This window comes from Salmo salar, chromosome 18 (genome assembly GCF_965601325.2).
Source record: "Salmo salar chromosome 18, fSalSal1, whole genome shotgun sequence".
NCBI classification, from domain to species: Eukaryota; Metazoa; Chordata; class Actinopteri; order Salmoniformes; family Salmonidae; genus Salmo; species Salmo salar.
Genome location: NC_138308.1, coordinates 28,785,621 through 28,803,992, shown reverse-complemented (window position 1 = coordinate 28,803,992; position 18,372 = coordinate 28,785,621). Strand labels below are relative to the sequence as shown.

General features: G+C 41.3%; 1 protein-coding gene across 1 annotated transcript; it reads right to left on the bottom strand.

Moving 5' to 3' along the window:
* Positions 1–1,066: 1,066 nt before the first annotated feature.
* On the bottom strand, positions 1,067–17,573 carry LOC106577168 (solute carrier family 22 member 7). The gene is made up of 11 exons (XM_014154984.3): positions 17,182–17,573; positions 15,948–16,364; positions 15,044–15,147; positions 14,796–14,950; positions 14,415–14,583; positions 13,606–13,729; positions 11,270–11,379; positions 7,557–7,771; positions 6,730–6,838; positions 6,079–6,291; positions 1,067–1,462 (listed from the first exon to the last, which is right to left on the bottom strand). The coding sequence occupies exons 2-11, from the start codon at positions 16,323–16,325 to the stop codon at positions 1,384–1,386; spliced, it is 1,656 nt and encodes a 551-aa protein (XP_014010459.1). The 5' UTR covers positions 16,326–16,364; positions 17,182–17,573; the 3' UTR covers positions 1,067–1,383.
* Between the last annotated feature and the right edge of the window lie 799 nt (positions 17,574–18,372).

Here is an 18,372-nt window from a genome sequence, read left to right as displayed (position 1 = left end):
ATGGAGCTCTTTGGCATCAACTCAACTCGCCGTGTTTGGAGGAGGAGGAATGCTGCCTATGACCTCAAGAACACCATCCCCACCGTCAAACATGGAGGTGGAAACATTATGCTTTGGAGTTGTTTTTCTGCTAAGGGGACAGGACAACTTCACCGCATCAAAGGGACGATGGATGGGGCCATGTACCGTCAAATCTTGGGTGAGAACCTCCTTCCCTTAGCCAGGGCATTGAAAATGGGTCGTGGATGGGTATTCCAGCATGACAATGACCCAAAACACACAGCCAAGTCAACAAAGGAGTGGCTCAAGAAGAAGCACATTAAGGTCCTGGAGTGGCCTAGCCAGTCTCCAGACCTTAATCCCATAGAAAATCTGTGGAGGGAGCTGAAGGTTCGAGTTGCCAAACATCAGCCTCGAAACCTTTATGACTTGGAGAAGAACTGCAAAGAGGAGTGGGACAAAATCCCTCCTGAGATGTGTGCAAACCTGGTGGCCAACTACAAGAAACGTCTGACCTCGCTGATTGCCAACAAGGGTTTTGCCACCAAGTACAAAGTCATGTTTTGCAGAGGGGTCAAATACTTATTTCCCTCATTAAAATGCAAATCAATTTATAACATTTTTGACATGTGTTTTTCTGGATTTTTTGTTGTTGTTATTCTGTCTCTCACTGTTCAAATAAACTTACCATTAAAATTATAGACTGATCATTTCTTTGTAAGTGGGCAAACGTACAAAATCAGCAGGGGATCAAATACTTTTTTCCCCTCACTGTATGCCCAAATATACAGTAGGCAAAAAATTATTTCAAATTGTTAGCTGAAGAGGTTTTTAAAGATGTTCTGCTTATCCTTGTTTGATCCAGCATTGCACTCATAGTGTTTAATATTGTGTAGAGCTCTTGTTGAGTGAGAAACACTCCCGGCTGTAAGACCATGTATGCCTCCCCACTGGAGAGGAGATCAATTTTAAATTCCTGACTCCAGCCTTTCTCCACCCTGTCCACTTACCCATCTCTTTCTAATAAAGTATCAAAATTATGAAACAAACCAGTGTTGGAAACCAGTGTCCGTGCAATATACAAATATTTATTGAATGTGAATACTGATGTAGCCTATAGTTTGAAAGTGAAGTCACTTCAAATACTGTATATCAACCACAGAGACAAGATATTGGCAACAAAACCTACATGGTGCATGCAACATGTTCCACTGGAATTGGTTTATTACAGAAGCAATGCTAGAATTAGAAACTTAGCATGCTATAGCCACTCTGTACAACAGTTCTGAAGTCAGAAATATCAGACCCTTGAAAAAGTTTGCAACTTGTGTACAGTATGCGGCCCTAAACAATAACACCTATGCAGTTAAGTAAATGTCTCAGTCACTGATCCAGCTCATTATTTTTCTGTGACTTCAGCAGGACCTCAGTTTTCTCCAGCGGTGAGACAAAGATGGGATTTCTGGAGAGAGAAGGACAATTTTTTGTTTATGTACATACCAGTCAAAAGTTTGGACACAACTACTCATGCAAGGGTTTCTCTTTATTTTTACAATTTTCTACATTGTAGAATAATAGTGACGACATCAAAACTGTGAAATAACACATGGAATCATGAGTAACCAAAAGTGTTAAACAAATCAAAATATATTTTAGATTTTAGATTCTTCAAAGTAGCCACCCTTTGCCTTGATGACAGCTTTGCACACTCTTAACATTCTCTCAACCAGCTTCACCTGGAATGCTTTTCCAACAGTCTTGAAGGAGTTCCCACATATGCTGAGCACTTGTTGGCTGTTTTTCCCTCAATCTGCTGTCCAACTCATCCCAAACCATCTCAATTGGGTTGAGGCCGGGTGATTGTGGAGGCCAGGTCATCTGATGCAGCACTCCATCACTCTCCTTCTTGGTCAAATAGCCCTTACACGGCCTGGAGGTGTGATGGGTCATTGTCCTGTTGAAAGACAAATGATTGTCCCACTAAGCGCAAACCAGATGGGATGGTGGATTACTGCAGAATGCTGTGGTAGCCATGCTGGTTAAGTGTGCCTTGAATTTTAAACAAATCACAGACAGTGAGTAGTAGACTGTCACTAGCAAAGCACCCCCACACCATCACACCTTCTCGTCCATGCTTCATGGTGGGAACCACACATGCGGAGATCATCCGTTCACCTACTCTGCATCTCACAAAGACATGGCAGTTGGAACCAAAAATCTCAAATTTGGACTCATCAGATCAAAGGACAGATTTCCACCAGTCTAATGTCCATTGTTAGTGTTTCATCTTATTGGTGTCCTTTAGTAGTGGTTTCTTTGCAGCAATTCGACCATGAAGGCCTGATTTGCACAGTCTCCTCTGAACAGTTGATGTTGAGATGTGTCTGTTACTTGAGCTCTGTGAAGCCTTTATTTGGGCTGCAATTTCTGAGGCTGGTAACACTAATGAACTTATCCTCTGCCTTAGAGGTAACTCTGAGTCTTCCTTTACTGTTGAGGTTCTCATGAGAGCCAGTTTCATCATAGCGCTTGATGGTTTTTGCGACTGCACTTGAAGAATCTTTCAAAGTTGTTGAAATTTTCCATATTGACTGACCTTCATGTCTTAAAATATTGATGGATTGTCATTTCTCTTTGCTTATTTGAGCTGTTCTTGCCATAATATGGACTTGGTATTTTACCAAATAGGGCTATCTTCTGTATACCACCTGTGGTCATCAGCGAAATGGGACACACCTGGGCTCTGGTGTGTCCCAGGGATAAATACACCTTTCCCCCATTCATTGAAGAGACTCTCTCCACCCTCTGGGGAGCCAGGCCCAGCCAATCAGAATTAGTTTTTCCCCACAAAAGGGCTTTATTACATACCGAAATACTCGAAGAGTCCGGATCTCAATCCCATTGAGCATGTCTGGGACCTGTTGGATCAGAGGGTGAGGGCTAGGGCCATTCTCCCCAGAAATGTCTGGGAACTAGCAGGTTCCTTGGTGGAAGAGTGGGCTAACACCTCACAGCAAGAACTGGCAAATCTTAATGCAGCTGGGGACCACACCAGATACTGACTGTTACTTTTGATTTTGATCCCCCCTTTGTTCAGGGACACATTATTCCATTCCTGTTAGTCACATGTCTGTGGAACTTGTTCAGTTTATCAGTTTCAGTTTATGTCTTAGTTGTTGAATCTTATGTTCATACAAATATTTACACATGTTAAGTTTTCTGGAAATAAACGTAGTTGACAGTAAGAGGACGTTTCTTTTTTTTTTGCTGAGTTTACGTATCAAGGTGACATCTAAATGGTTATCAATATTACTTATTTCTTGTGTAGGCTGCAATCCCACTTGAAATAAAATCATGTGAGAGAAAAAAATTGCCACGTATCTACCACCGACAACAAGACTATGATACCCAGTAGGAAGCACTTCAAGTCAGCAGGCACAACACTGGAGCACTGACTGCCGGCTTAAAGCCAATTTATGCTTGATCTGAAAATGTGGTCGAAGGCTCCGTATGAAGGGTGTGACACAATTCTGGAGTTTCCGGAGGCATGCTGTGGCCAAATTGAGCTCTGTACCGCATCGCCGTGCGCCTCCCAAATTGTGTAACAATGTGGAGGGCCCCATATTGCTCCGTATTGACATGATTGTTTGGTGGGATGTCCTGTATAAACACAAACTCACTTCCTCTACAACTTCCTTCACAACAGCTCTGCTCTGCTCAGCGAAGCTCAAGAAGTATAAATGCCCTGACTTCTGCAGAGGACGTACAACGCTGTACGGCAACTGCAGAAGTCAGATTTACCACGCAGAGGATTTTAATATCGACTCGTAGTGCAGCCCAATCAGCCACGCAAACAGTCTTGAGTGACAACAAAGCTGCCCAATTAGCTGATTCTCTTTTCATACACCCACTCCTTTCAACACATCCACTCACGCATACTCCTGTCACCATATTGGGCTGCAGCTACCCATACTCCTGTTGCCATATTGGGCTGCAGCTACCCATACTCCTGTTGCCATATTGGGCTGAAGCTACCCATACTCCTGTTGCCATATTGGGCTGCAGCTACCCATACTTGCATGATTGGACAATAAAACTCACAGGGCTGAGCTGTTTTATGCTGGTTCGCATGGTTTAGTCCTGCTCTATGCTACTGTAGGCCTAAACCTGTCAGCTATTGTGTTTATTGATTAATTGCAGTTAATATTTTGGGATGGAAAAAGTCTAGGTAACAAATGGGCTATAAATACACAACGTTACTGCTTTGTTTACCCTGGCTAGAGGGACAGGGTGCATAGAAGGCTTGACTATGCAGCTGCTGTTGTTAGTAGCCTACAGTTGATCAGACTGAAAAATATTATATTTGTCATGCAATAAAACATGTCAGATCGCTAATGTTTAGGTGTAGGGTGCTACATTTATGGAATAGTTTTTGCTTGTGTCTGTCAGGAGTGATGTGTTATCACACTTGCTTAACAAATTCCGGAGGAAAGCAGAGAGTGCGCCTTGAGCTTTGTGCTTGTGCCTGTCTCGCACGACCTGCGATTTCCGTGAATCTGACTGGTCAAGACATGCAAAGAGTCTGCAGCAGCACTTTGATGTGAAGGACAGAGAAATTGAGTTGACAAATCGGTCTAAAGAACAACCCTATGCCTGTCTTTTTAATGCATCAATATATTTTATTCAACTAAATCAAACTGATAGAAAAGTGCTGTTGCAAATCCCTTACAAAAAAAGATTGCAGTTTTGAAACTGCAGTAAAAGTGCAGTAACTGCATTCAACTGTGGTATTTTGGACGCAGTAATTGCAGAATAACTGCAGTTATACTGCACTCTAACTGCAGTTACACTGCAAACTTACTGCAGTAAAGAAAACTGTGTTATTTTTGATGCAGTATTTACAGCATACTGCAGTTATAGTGCACTTTAACTGCAGTGTATTGCAGTTATACTGCACTCTGACTGCAAGGGATGCCGCCTCGTACCATGTTTTCCTGGCGGCCCTGGTAGACAGTGGTGTAAAGTAACTAAGTACAAATACTTTGAAGTACGAACGTTGTACATACTATTTATATTTTTTGACTACTTTTACTTTTACTCCCCTATTTCCAAAGCAAGTATGTACTTTTTACTCCCATACATTTTCCCTGACACCTAAAAGTACTCGTTACATTTTGAATGCCTGGACAAGAAAATGGTCCAATTCAAGCACTTATCATGAGAACATGTGGTCATCCAGTTTCACCTGTTCACCGGACGTGCTACCTGTCCCAGACCTGCTGTTTTCAACTCTCTAGAGACAGCAGGTGCGGTAGAGATAGTCTGAATGATCGACTATGAAAAGCCAACTGACATTTACTCCTGAGGTGCTGACCTGTTGCACCCTCTACAACCACTGTGATTATTATTATTTGACCCTGCTGGTCATTTATGAACATTTGAACATCTTGGCCATGTTCTGGTTATAATCTCCACCCGGCACAGCCAGAAGAGGACTGGCCACCCTTCATCGCCTGGTTCCTCTCTAGGTTTCTTCCTAGGTTTTGGCCTTTCTAGGGACTTTTTCCTAGCCACCGTGCTTCTACACCGGCATTGCTTGCTCTTTGGGGTTTTAGACTGGGTTTCTGTACAGCACTTTGTGACATCAGCTGATTTAAGAAGGGCTTTATAAATACATTTGATTGATTGATCCCTGCTGCCTCTGATCTGGCAGACTTACTAAACACAAATGCTTAGTTTGTAATTGATGTCTGAGAATTAGTGTTCCCCTGGCTATCCGTAAATAAATCAAAAACAAGAAAATTGTGCCATCTGTTTTGCTTAATATAAGGAATTTGAAATGATTTATAGCAATTACATTTATTTTGGATACTTAAGTATATATTTTTTAAAACACAGACTTTTACTCAAGTAGTATTTTACTGGGTGAATATCACTTTTACTTGAGTCATTTTCTGTTAAGATATCTTTACTTTTACTCAAGTATGACCATTTGGTACTTTTCCACTACTGCTGGTATATACTGTAACAGCGGGTTACAAATTACATTGACAATCTTTGTGAAGTCGGCTGGGTTACCTTTTTTTTGTTTGTTCAATGTCCTCAATGGTCTCTGGCAGCCTTGCATTGTGGGTTTCTGGGAGAAGGAAGGCCACCAGACCAGAAAGAATGGACACAAAACAGATGATGACTTCAGGGAGGGGCTTCCACACGTCCTCCAATAGAATGATGAGGGGTGCTATGGACACGCCCAACCGAGCCATGAAGTTACTGTAACCCAACCCATTTTGTCTGTTAGGGAGAAAATGTTGATAGTGAGACTCAGAAAACTCCTGCTGAGACTGAAGCTGTCCTAATATGGACACCGTACATTGCATTCCACAGGTCTCCCTTGAAAAATAGGTATTTTCACCTCAATGGGACAACATGGTAAAATAAAGGTTACATTTATTTTAGTTAGTAATTTTTGTTATGCGGCCTGAGCAACTCTCACGGCTCCCCTTTGCTGATAAATACTTTGTTGAGGGAAAATGTACTTGATACGATTGTGATGTGTTGTTGTCTCACCTAGCTATCTTAAGATGAATGCACTAATTGTCAGTCGCTCTAGCTTAGAGCGTCTGCTAAATTACTAAAATGTCAATGTAAAATGTTAAATAAAACATGCTTCAGTTTGAGGTAATGAACTCTAATAGTGTTTCACTGTAAAAATGCACCGGTAAATCTGACCTTACGACCGTAGGGTAGAGTTCAGCTGTATACAAGATGACAGTGGTGAAGGAGGCCTCTGATAGGCCTTTCCCAAGCACAGCGACGATGGTGCGAACATGCCACTGACCTGAACAGAGGAACAAAACAACAGATCCTGAGGATAAGTGTCACGTTGTCGTAGGAAGGAGCGGACCAAAGTGCAGAGTGTGTGTCGTTCCACATTTTATTTATACTGTGAAACTATGCAATACATAAATAAACTGAATGGCAAAAACAACAAACCGTGACGCAGAGGTGAAACATACACTACTCAAAATTAATCTCCCACAAACCCAGGTGGGACAAACACCAACTTAAATATGACCTCCAATTAGAGACAACGATGACCAGCTGCCTCTAATTGGAGATCATCTCAAACAAAGCCCAACATAGAAATACAAAACTAGAACAACCCAACATAGAAATACAAAACTAGAACATAACAACATAGAAAAACTAAACTAGAAAACCCCCCTGTCGCCCTGACTTACTCTACTAAAATAACAGCTTACTATGGTCAGGACGTGACAATAAGACTGTCATCTCTCAAACACTGATGAAAAAAAGGCAAAATAATAAACATCCCTTACTGTCCAATTTACTCCACATAATCATTTAGGAATTCTATTGGGTTACAGTTTATTATAAACGTTCATAAGCATTTATAAACTTTTTATACAATATTAATAAATATATATTTCTTTATTCATATCATTTCTTTGCATACAAGCATTATAATTCATAATTAATTTACAACCTTTATGATCATTTATAAAGCAATTATAATGGCCTATTTATGTAGTCACCTTTGGGCACAAAGATGTTGATGGCGATGCAGGTTCCCGTTAGCAGAAGGGTGCCTGCCTGGCAGTGTTTCCGACCAATGGTATTGAGACAGAAGTAGACGACCATCTTGGCGGGCACCTCGATGGCAGAGTAGATAAAGTGGGTGAGGTAGACATTCAGGCCAAACCCTGTAATGTTTAAACTGATCCCATAGTATGTTGAGGCCACGCCATACCTGTGAGGAGAGGACACAATGAGATCTAAGTTGTGTTTGTCATAAGTTGCATCTCTGTCACTCGGTCGCATCATGCCATTGTTATGAACGTTCTCAAGCCGCCCTCTATAGCAGTGCCCTAAAGTCGTGATAAGCCCAGTCATTCTGGACGGAGGCTAATGACTGTTTAGGCTAAATTACACTATCGTGACTGGAAATACGATGACATTGCCAAAGTAGTCAATGAGGCATACATTATGTTTGACTTGATATAGATAAAAGATAACTCACAGACACATAAGGACACTTTCTACAGAAACAGATTAATCAAGAGCTCTATCCAATCAGATCTGCTTTCGCCGACATCTGCATTGCGGGGGTGTCGGAGGTGGAACTGCGTTAGACCTGTCAAATTCACAAATGGCTTCCGGCATTATACCTATAGCGGACATTAACAGAAATCCCATGCAGCCTTGTTTACAAGTTCAAACACTGGAATGAGAGATGTAATTTACACTTCGATAAGGATGATAAAAATATTCATTACTTAGTTTTATGATTTTTCAATTTGAGCATAATTATTTCTATATAGCCTACACGTTCTCGTTCTAATCTTCTACCGCCCTACTGCGAGTGGGGCGGTTGTGGCTTCGTGACAATCATTGCAAGGGCAGCTACTCACGATTTTACAGCTCCAAGGCAGTTCCACCTCTGACACCGCCAAAACATCAGCTATGCGGGTGTGTGCTATCGCTGGTTAATGCTTGATCTAATTGAATCTAGGCCTAAAACTAGTCCTTAAGAAGCACTTTCAATGGAGATTCCTCATTGGTTTGTGTACTGTATGGACCGCAAACCAGTCTATACTGTACCGGTCCATACAGCCTCGTTTTAGGCCTAGATTCTAAACCAGTCCATACAGCCCCAAACCAGTCTATACAGTACCGGTCCATACAGCCTCGTTTTAGGCCTAGATTCTAAACCAGTCCATACAGCCCCAAACCATACTATACAGTACCGGTCCATACAGCCTAGTTTTAGGCCTAGATTCTAAACCAGTCCATACAGTACAGGTCCATACAGTACCGGTCCATAGAGCCCCAAACCAGTCCATACAGTACCGGTCCATACAGTACCGGTCCACACAGCCCCAAACCAGTCTATACAGTACTGCAAACCAGTCCATACAATACTACAAACCAGTCCATACAGCCGCCAAACCAGTCCATACAGTACAGCAAACCAGTCCATACAGACGCAAACCAGTCCATACAATACTGCAAACCAGTCCATACAGCCCCAAACAAGTCTATACAGTACTGCAAACCAGTCCATACAGTACAACAAACGGGTCAATACAGCCCCAAACCAGACTATACAGTACTGCAAACCAGTCCATACAGTACCGGTCCATACAGCCCCAAACTAGTCCATACAGTACCGGTCCATACAGTACCGGTCCATATAGCCCCAAAACAGTCTATACAGTACTGCAAACCAGTCCATACAATACTACAAACCAGTCCATACAGCCCCAAACCAGTCCATACAGTACAGCAAACCAGTCCATACAGCCCCAAACCAGTCCATACAGTACTGCAAACCAGTCCATACAGTCCCAAACAAGTCTATACAGTCCTGCAAACCAGTCCATACAGTACTGCAAACCAGTCCATACAGTACCGGTCCATACAGCCCCAAACCAGTCCACACAGTACCGGTCCATACAGTACCGGTCCATACAGCCCCAAACCAGTCTATACAGTACTGCAAACCAGTCCATACAGTACCGCAAACGGGTCCATACAGCCCCAAACCAGTCTATACAGTACTGAAAACCAGTCTATACAGTACTGCAAACCAGTCCATACAGTACCGCAAACGGGTCCATACAGCCCCAAACCAGTCTATACAGTACTGCAAACCAGTCTATACAGTACTGCAAACCAGTCCATACAGCCCCAAACCAGTCCATACAGTACACACAAATAGACACAAAGCAGTGTAATGATTTGTGACAGATATGAGACCAGGGATAGTCACCACACTATGTCTGTTATTAGAGCCAGATATAGTCACCACACTATGTATGTTATTATAGCCAGATATAGTCACCACACTATGTCTGTTATTAGAGCCAGATATAGTCACCACACTATGTATGTTATTATAGCCAGATATAGTCACCACACTATGTCTGTTATTAGAGCCAGATATAGTCACCACACTATGTCTGTTATTAGAGCCAGATATAGTCACCACACTATGTCTGTTATTAGAGCCAGATATAGTCACCACACTATGTCTGTTATTAGAGCCAGATATAGTCACCACACTATGTATGTTATTAGAGCCAGATATACTCACCACACTATGTCTGTTATTAGAGCCAGATATAGTCACCACACTATGTCTGTTATTATAGCCAGATATACTCACCACACTATGTCTGTTATTAGAGCCAGATATAGTCACCACACTATGTCTGTTATTATAGCCAGATATAGTCACCACACTATGTCTGTTATTAGAGCCAGATATAGTCACCACACTATGTCTGTTATTAGAGCCAGATATAGTCACCACACTATGTCTGTTATTAGAGCCAGATATAGTCACCACACTATGTCTGTTATTAGAGCCAGATATAGTCACCACACTATGTCTGTTATTAGAGCCAGATATAGTCACCACACTATGTCTGTTATTAGAGCCAGATATAGTCACCACACTATGTATGTTATTATAGCCAGATATAGTCACCACACTATGTATGTTATTAGAGCCAGATATAGTCACCACACTATGTCTGTTATTATAGCCAGATATAGTCACCACACTATGTCTGTTATTAGAGTCAGATATAGTCACCACACTATGTCTGTTATTATAGCCAGATATAGTCACCACACTATGTATGTTATTATAGCCAGATATAGTCACCACACTATGTCTGTTATTATAGCCAGATATAGTCACCACACTATGTATGTTATTAGAGCCAGATATACTCACCACACTATGTCTGTTATTATAGCCAGATATAGTCACCACACTATGTATGTTATTAGAGCCAGATATACTCACCACACTATGTCTGTTATTATAGCCAGATATAGTCACCACACTATGTCTGTTATTATAGCCAGATATAGTCACCACACTATGTATGTTATTATAGCCAGATATAGTCACCACACTATGTCTGTTATTATAGCCAGATATAGTCACCACACTATGTATGTTATTAGAGCCAGATATACTCACCACACTATGTCTGTTATTAGAGCCAGATATACTCACCACACTATGTCTGTTATTATAGCCAGATATAGTCACCACACTATGTCTGTTATTAGAGCCAGATATACTCACCACACTATGTCTGTTATTAGAGCCAGATATCGTCACCACACTATGTCTGTTATTAGAGCCAGATATACTCACCACACTATGTCTGTTATTATAGCCAGATATACTTACCACACTATGTCTGTTATTAGAGCCAGATATACTCACCACACTATGCCTGTTAGTAGAGCCAGTCTTCTCATCTTTGGGGTCCTCACCAGGTCCAGGTAGGAGTAGGTCTTGTTATGGTTGTCCATGCCAACCACATCAGACAGGTGCTAAGCAGTATGGGAGAGAGGCTAAGGTAGTTTATTTTTTATTATTTAACCAGGTAAGTAGACTGAGAAAACATTCTCATTTACAGCAACGACATGGGGAATAGTTACAGGGGAGAAGAATGAGCCAATTGTAAACTGGGGATGATTAGGTGACCGTGATGGTTTGAGGGCCAGATTGGGAATTTAGCCAGGACACCAGGGTTAACACCCCGACTCTTATGATAAGTGCCATGGGATTTTTAGTGACCACAGAGAGTCAGGACACCCGTTTAATGTCCCATCCAAAAGACAGCACCCTACACAGGGCAATGGTCGTTTTTTTCAGACCAGAGGAAAGGCTGCCTCTTACTGGCCCTCCAAAACCCCTTTCAGCAACATCTGGTCTTCCATCCAGGGACCAATCCTGCTTAGCTTTAAAAGCAAGGCAGCAGTGGGATACAGGGCAGTATGCTGCTGAGTTGTGATAGTTAGTTCTAGTGTGTTACATTTATGGCTAGTGTATCCTCCACATACAGTACCAGTCAAAGGTTTGGACACATCTACTCATTCCAGGGTTTTTCTTTATGTTTTTACTATTTTCTACATTGTAGAATAATAGTGAAGACATCAAAACTATTAAATAACACATATGGAATCATGTAGTAACCAAAAACGTGTTAAACAAATCAAAATGTATTTTAAATTTGAGATTCTTCAAAGTAGCCACCCTTTGCCTTTATGACAGCTTTGCACACTCTTGGCATTCTCTCAACCAGCCTCACCCGGAATTATTTTCCAACAGTCTTGAAGGAGTTCCCACATATTCTGAGCACTTTTCCTTCACTCTGCGGTCCATCTCCTCCCAAACCATCTCAATTGGGTTGAGGTTGGGTGATTGTGGAGGCCAGGTCATCTGATGCAGCACTCCATCACTCTCCTTATTGGTCAAATAGCCCTTACACAGCCTGGAGGTGTGTCGGGTCATTGTCTTGTTGAAAAACAAATGATTGTCCCACTAAGTGCAAACCAGATGGGATGGCAAATCGCTGCAGAATGCTGTGGTAGCCATGCTGGTTGTGTGCCTTGAATTCTAAATAAGTTACAGACAGTGTCACCAGCAAAGCACCCCCACACCATCACACCTCCTCTTCCATGCTTCACGATGGGAACCACACATGCGGAGATCATCCGTTCACCTACTCTGCATCTCACAAAGACACGTCTGTTGGAACCAAAAATCTCAAATTTGGACTCATCAGACCAAAGGACAGATTTCCACTGGTCTAAAGTCCATTGTTTGTGTTTCTTGGCCCAAACATATCTCTTCTTCTTATTGATGTCCTTTAGTAGTGGTTTCTTTGCAGCAATTCGACCATGAAGGCCTGATTCACACATTCTCTGAACAGTTGACGTTGAGATGTGTCTGTTACTTGAGCTCTGTGAAGCCTTTATTTGGGCTGAAATTTCTGAGGCTGGTAACTCTAATAAACTTATCCTCTTCAGCAAAGGTAACTCTGGGTCTTCCTTTCCTGTGGAGGTCCTCGAGAGCCAGTTTCATCATAGCGCTTGATGGATTTTGCGATTGCACTTGAAGAAACTTTCAACGTTCCTGAAATTTTCTGGATTGACTGACCATGTCTTAAAGTAATGATGGACTGTCGATTCTCTTTGCTTATTTGTTTAGTTCTTGCCATAATATGGACTTTGTCTTTTACTAAATAGGGCTATCTTCTGTATACCACCCCTACCTTGTCACATTATAACTGATTGGCTCAAACGCATTAAGAAGGAAAGAAATTCCACAAATTAACTTTTAACAAGGCACACCTATTAATTTAAATGCATTCTAGTTGACTACCTCATGAAGCTGGTTGAGAGAATGCCAAGTGTGCAAAGCTGTCATTGAGACAAAGGGTGGCTACTTGAAGAACCTCAAATATAAAATATAAAATGCATTTTGATTTGTTTAACAGTTTTTTGGTTACTACATGAGTCCATATGTGTTATTTCATAGGGCTTCACTATTAGTCTACAATGTAAAAAATAGTAAAAATAAAGCAAAGCCCTTGAATGAGTAGGTGTGTCCAAACTTTTGACTGGTACTGTATATTTGTGCTTCAAACCTATGCTCTTTCTAACACTTCATAACTGTAATGAAGCTGTATAAATGATTGCATGCCATGTGAATTTTTGAATAAGAGCAATTATTAGCAGTAAATACTAGCAACTGAAAATTGTTGCATTTACCTCAAGTTTGATTTTGGACGTGAAGTCCTTTCTGTTGTTAAAACGAGCACATTTCTCCAGGTAAAGATGGGCTCTTTCCACTTTGCCATTGGCTATGAGCCACCTGGCAGACTCAGGGAGCCACCTGCAGTGATGATGAACCATTACAATGGGTCAAAGCACAATAATAACCAGTTGTGTGAATTTGGAGTGTAGCCTCAAATCCTGACTCAAATGTGGGTTCCTGTGACTCGCAGTCCAACACTTCAACTGTTATGTCACTAAGGACCTTGTCCTAAGGTCACTACAATACTGTAGTGAACTATATTTAAGCAATAAGGCCCGAGGGTGTGTGGTATAGAGAGTGCCCGAACACAGCCCTTAGCCGTGGTATATATCTGGATAAGAGCGTCTGCTAAATGACTTAAATGTAAATGTAAATGTATATTGGCCAAATAACACAAACCACAGAGGTGCATTATTGCTGTTATAAACTGGCTACAAATGTAACAAGAACAGTAAAAAAGACATGTTTTGTCATACCCATGGTATGCGGCCTCATATACCACGGCTTTCAGCCAATCAGCATTCAGGGCTCGAACCACCCAGTTTATATTATACAGTAGTATACTGTATGTGATGCAAAATTTGGAATGTGCATTATTCAGGTGAGTTCTTCTACACCATGGTGGTGGGTGGGGCTGGTTACACATGTATAGATATGCATCTTCGTCTGCATCTTGTACCATGCTGTATCAAAAACATGTCAAATCCAGATATCCATTGATATGTTTAGGATATGGTCCGGATATCACCCAGTGTATTCTTACCACCAAGTGATGATAGCCAAGCCCAGGGGTGCGGAGACAGCAATCATTAGCATCCGCCAATCATTCACTTGATACGCAATGCCCGCTAGCATCATGTTGCCAAACGACCAGGCCATGCTGCCCGTTATACCTATTAATGCCCGGTGCTTAATGTCCACCCACTCCACACCTTGAAAGAACGTAAATAGAGTTTAACCATTTTTTAACAATATTGTTGGGTTTCACTTTACATGAAGTTTCTCTTAGACCTCCATAACAACACTATTAAATACACTGTATTAACATGTTGTTAGGTAATACTTTCATAACTGCATTTAATTCCATTGCTTTGCAATGGAGTCTAACATTTTGTTCATATGAAAGCTGTAGAGCTTAACTTACTGAGAACAGTCGAGATGATGCTGATGCCTGTAAGTCCAAAGCCAGTAAAGAATCTCATCACTCCGAACATGGTATAGGAGTTAGAGAACGCACTGGCAAATCCAAATACCATGGATATGGTATAAGACACCAATAGCATAGGCTTCCTCCCAAACCTGGAAAAGAGCATTCAAGAAACATAGCCACTAATAAATAATTCAATGTAAAGAAAGAATGTAGATATCAGTTATTGGGGTAAAAGGACCTACTTGTCAGTGAGGGTACCAAAGGCTATAGCTCCAATCATCACGCCAACAAAGAAAATAGTGGCTGTGGCTTTATTCATGCCTTTTCTGTCACAGACAAGGTCCCACTTTATAGAAAGAGGAGCAATGATAGTGACAGTCAAGAAAGCATGCATTCACAATTCCTATTATATGTACCAGTTGAAGTAGGATAATAATGATAATGATAATAGTATGTTACTTAAAGTGGGGACAATATCTAACCAGTGAAATTCTGATTGAATAAATGGGCACAGAATTGCATGTAATGTGGCTATAACAACAAACCAGGGAATTTGAAAATAATTGACTAACTCTGAGGGGTCTCATTTAAAACCTTATTCTCTCTTAATTGTCTTACAGAGTTTTCAGTTTGGTTCTGTATGTTGTTCATGGGTCAAGACGCTGTATAATTTGCTCAAAGCCTTGGTTAATACAAAATGACATTAATCTGCTAGTCGTAGGTCGAGGGGCCGGAACATCATTATAATCATTAATGTACTGCAAATAGACCACAATTAAGGCCAAACGGGCAAGAAGTCTACATTTCCTTTGACAATATCATAATCGTTTCATACCTTGATAATATATTGAGACAGGATCGATCACACACTGTTTGTCTCTCTATTTACTCATGGGAATACTTGGGAATGGAAATGCCAACGTAAAATATTTTTGAGCTGAATTCCTTTTTTATTTTTTATTTTTTATTAAGAAAACATTTGGGGCCAAATAAAATCGCTTGCAGGACGAATTTGGTCAATGGGCCACCTATTGCCTTCCTCTGCTTTATTCCTTTTATCTTGTCAACCTTTGTAATTTGCTTTGGCCTTTGAACCATTAGCATCAGCTATCCACCACTCAACTGATATCATTGGAAGTATTTTACCTCTGTCGCCATAGTGGATTTGAAGGTGCTGTTGTCATATGCCCATCCATTCTGACAGGGGACTGTAGCTAGGTCACTGTTATTGGAGTTGGACAGGATGTGGAACTGGGGCTCTGGGAACATCTTACAGGAGCTTGGAGTTCCATCTTCCTGTACTGGAACGCTGACAGTCAGTCTCTGCTCCTGGGTCAGATTCCCAAAGATGTTGCCATCATCCAGAGCGCTGAGGTCACAGTGGTGAGAGGGTACGGCGGCAATGAAGTTATTCAGCAGGAAGTGAAACGGTAGTATCACTCGAGGGATACAGAGCAGAGTGACGATCAGCACCTGAAACCATCCACAGCCATCGATCTCCTCTAGAATGTTTTCAAACTTCATCCTCAAGCTTGGGCAAGTGGGTGATCCTTTGCAATACGGCTAAAAGTGGAAGACAATCAATTTAATTTAAGCCATGCAGAAAATTGACACATACCCTAATGTGTTGTTTGTATGCAGTCTGCAATGAGGAAAATGTGAGTGCGTTAATGCGGAGGTAGGATCTTAAATTGGTCACCCTGATCCAGGAGAACTTTCCTTGTTGTGTACTTGAGGTTTCAAATTTAAAAAGGCATCTGAAGTTTGTAATTTCCACAGAAAAATGTATCAACCGCTACAAAAATGTCAATTAACTAAAACTCTAAGCTGTTGGGGGGAGGGAGGGGGGTTGTAGAGCAAAACGGAGAACACCATGGTAAAAGTGAGTGTCTCTTGTTTCCAGTGGGGTCATATTAGTTTGTAGCCCAAACGGTTCGCACACTACAGACAGAAGTTGGCACATCAGCTTTACCGACTTCAGACGAGTCCTGTGGGCTTATGGGGGTTTTACCGTTCGGACGCTACAGACGTTTTCGTGAGAAGACCGGGTTTTCTCAGTCTGACAAACATTGCTGTAGCTCGGCCTCCTTCCATGCAGATGCGTAAGGCTGACAAATGTGGATGCGATGGATTGAGATGCAGTCCATGCAAAAATATATATTATTAGCTTAAACTGACAGATTTTGATGGGGGTTTATTTTATTATGTTACTTAGATTGACACACACGCACTCTTAAGGATTTATTTATAATCCACATAATAATTCACATTTCCTGTTGCTGCAGGATTATTTTCCTGCTGTAGCAAACTGGCTCAAATTAAGATCCTACATCTGTATTCATCCATGGAGCTTGAGAGGATTAAATCATTTAGGACTTACTTAGTAGAGGTCTTGGGTCCAGAGAGGGTGGGCGAGAGACTCTTCTGGTCAGTACTTCCCTCCAGCAGTGGGACCACAGACAACTCTCCGCACAGGTTGAAGTCTTGAGTCCTAAGAGCTAGCCTGCCTTCTGATGTCCTCTCTACTGGCAACACGTCCTTCTCAGGTAGAAACACCTCCACTGGCTTTCCAATGGAAGTAGAAGTAGATAGGACTCTAAGTCACCTTCAATAAGCTTTGAGGAAATATGTTCCCAGACCCCAGATAACCAAAATGGGAAACAACGTTTACGCCACTTCCAGACTCAATCACACTCACCCTCTCTCCCCACCTCCCAACCCCCTGCGCTGGGAGCAGAGTTCAGAAACTAGGCTGTTGTGTTAGCTGACAGCTGGACCAGTGTGAGGCAAGCACATTGGCCAAGAGCTGAGCTGTTTTGATTGGAGAGGTGTGACAAACATTTTAAATTTGTTTATATTATATTTTTTTTGTCACAAGATATTGGTACGTTGATACACTGTTGACATTGTGCATAAGTCAATATAGTTCATTGTCCACACACACAATGTTTTTCTTTTGAGTGTTTTCACATTCTTGTAATAAATATGCTGTGATACAGAAAAAAGGAGGTACTGACACCAAAGCCTCCTTTACACCTTGTGCTAACATGTGAGTTTTGTGATCTGATCAATATGATCCAATCACTATCTGATAAAGGTTTGTAACGTATTCACATTGTATTCAAATTTCTTTCTTATGCGTCCAGTGTGTTGGCATTGTTACCAGATTATCGGGTGCCTCTTTGCATGCAAATTAATTAGGACTGCCTCAACTTAGATGGCTAAAACACACCGTTTTGCTACCATTCATAATTTCTAAACTATAATTCATTTTAATTGCAGAATGCAGGCTTCAATATTCTAAACTCAAATCACTGCCACAAAACTTGCAGAATGTTCAAACTGAAAGATTTTGAGAGCTTAAAAACCCATTATATGGCTTATGATCATATAGTACTTACTATAGCTTACTATACTAGCCCACTATAATTCATTATAATAACTCGAAGACTACAAACCACTTCAAAATAGGTCACAATAACTAATACAAAGCCTATGAAAACCCTATTACTACCATTACTACTACTACCATTACTACTGCCGTTACTACCACTAATACCACTACTAATAC

Bases quoted from the DNA above. Each gene is read 5' to 3' on its own strand.
- LOC106577168 (XM_014154984.3), bottom strand. From the start codon at position 16,325: ATGAAGTTTGAAAACATTCTAGAGGAGATCGATGGCTGTGGATGGTTT. The intron at 14,584-14,795 runs GTAAGTTAAGCT...CGTTCTTTCAAG, and splicing joins CATCATCTCGACTGTTCTCA to GTGTGGAGTGGGTGGACATT. The intron at 13,730-14,414 runs GTAAGAATACAC...TCATCACTGCAG, and splicing joins TTGGCTATCATCACTTGGTG to GTGGCTCCCTGAGTCTGCCA.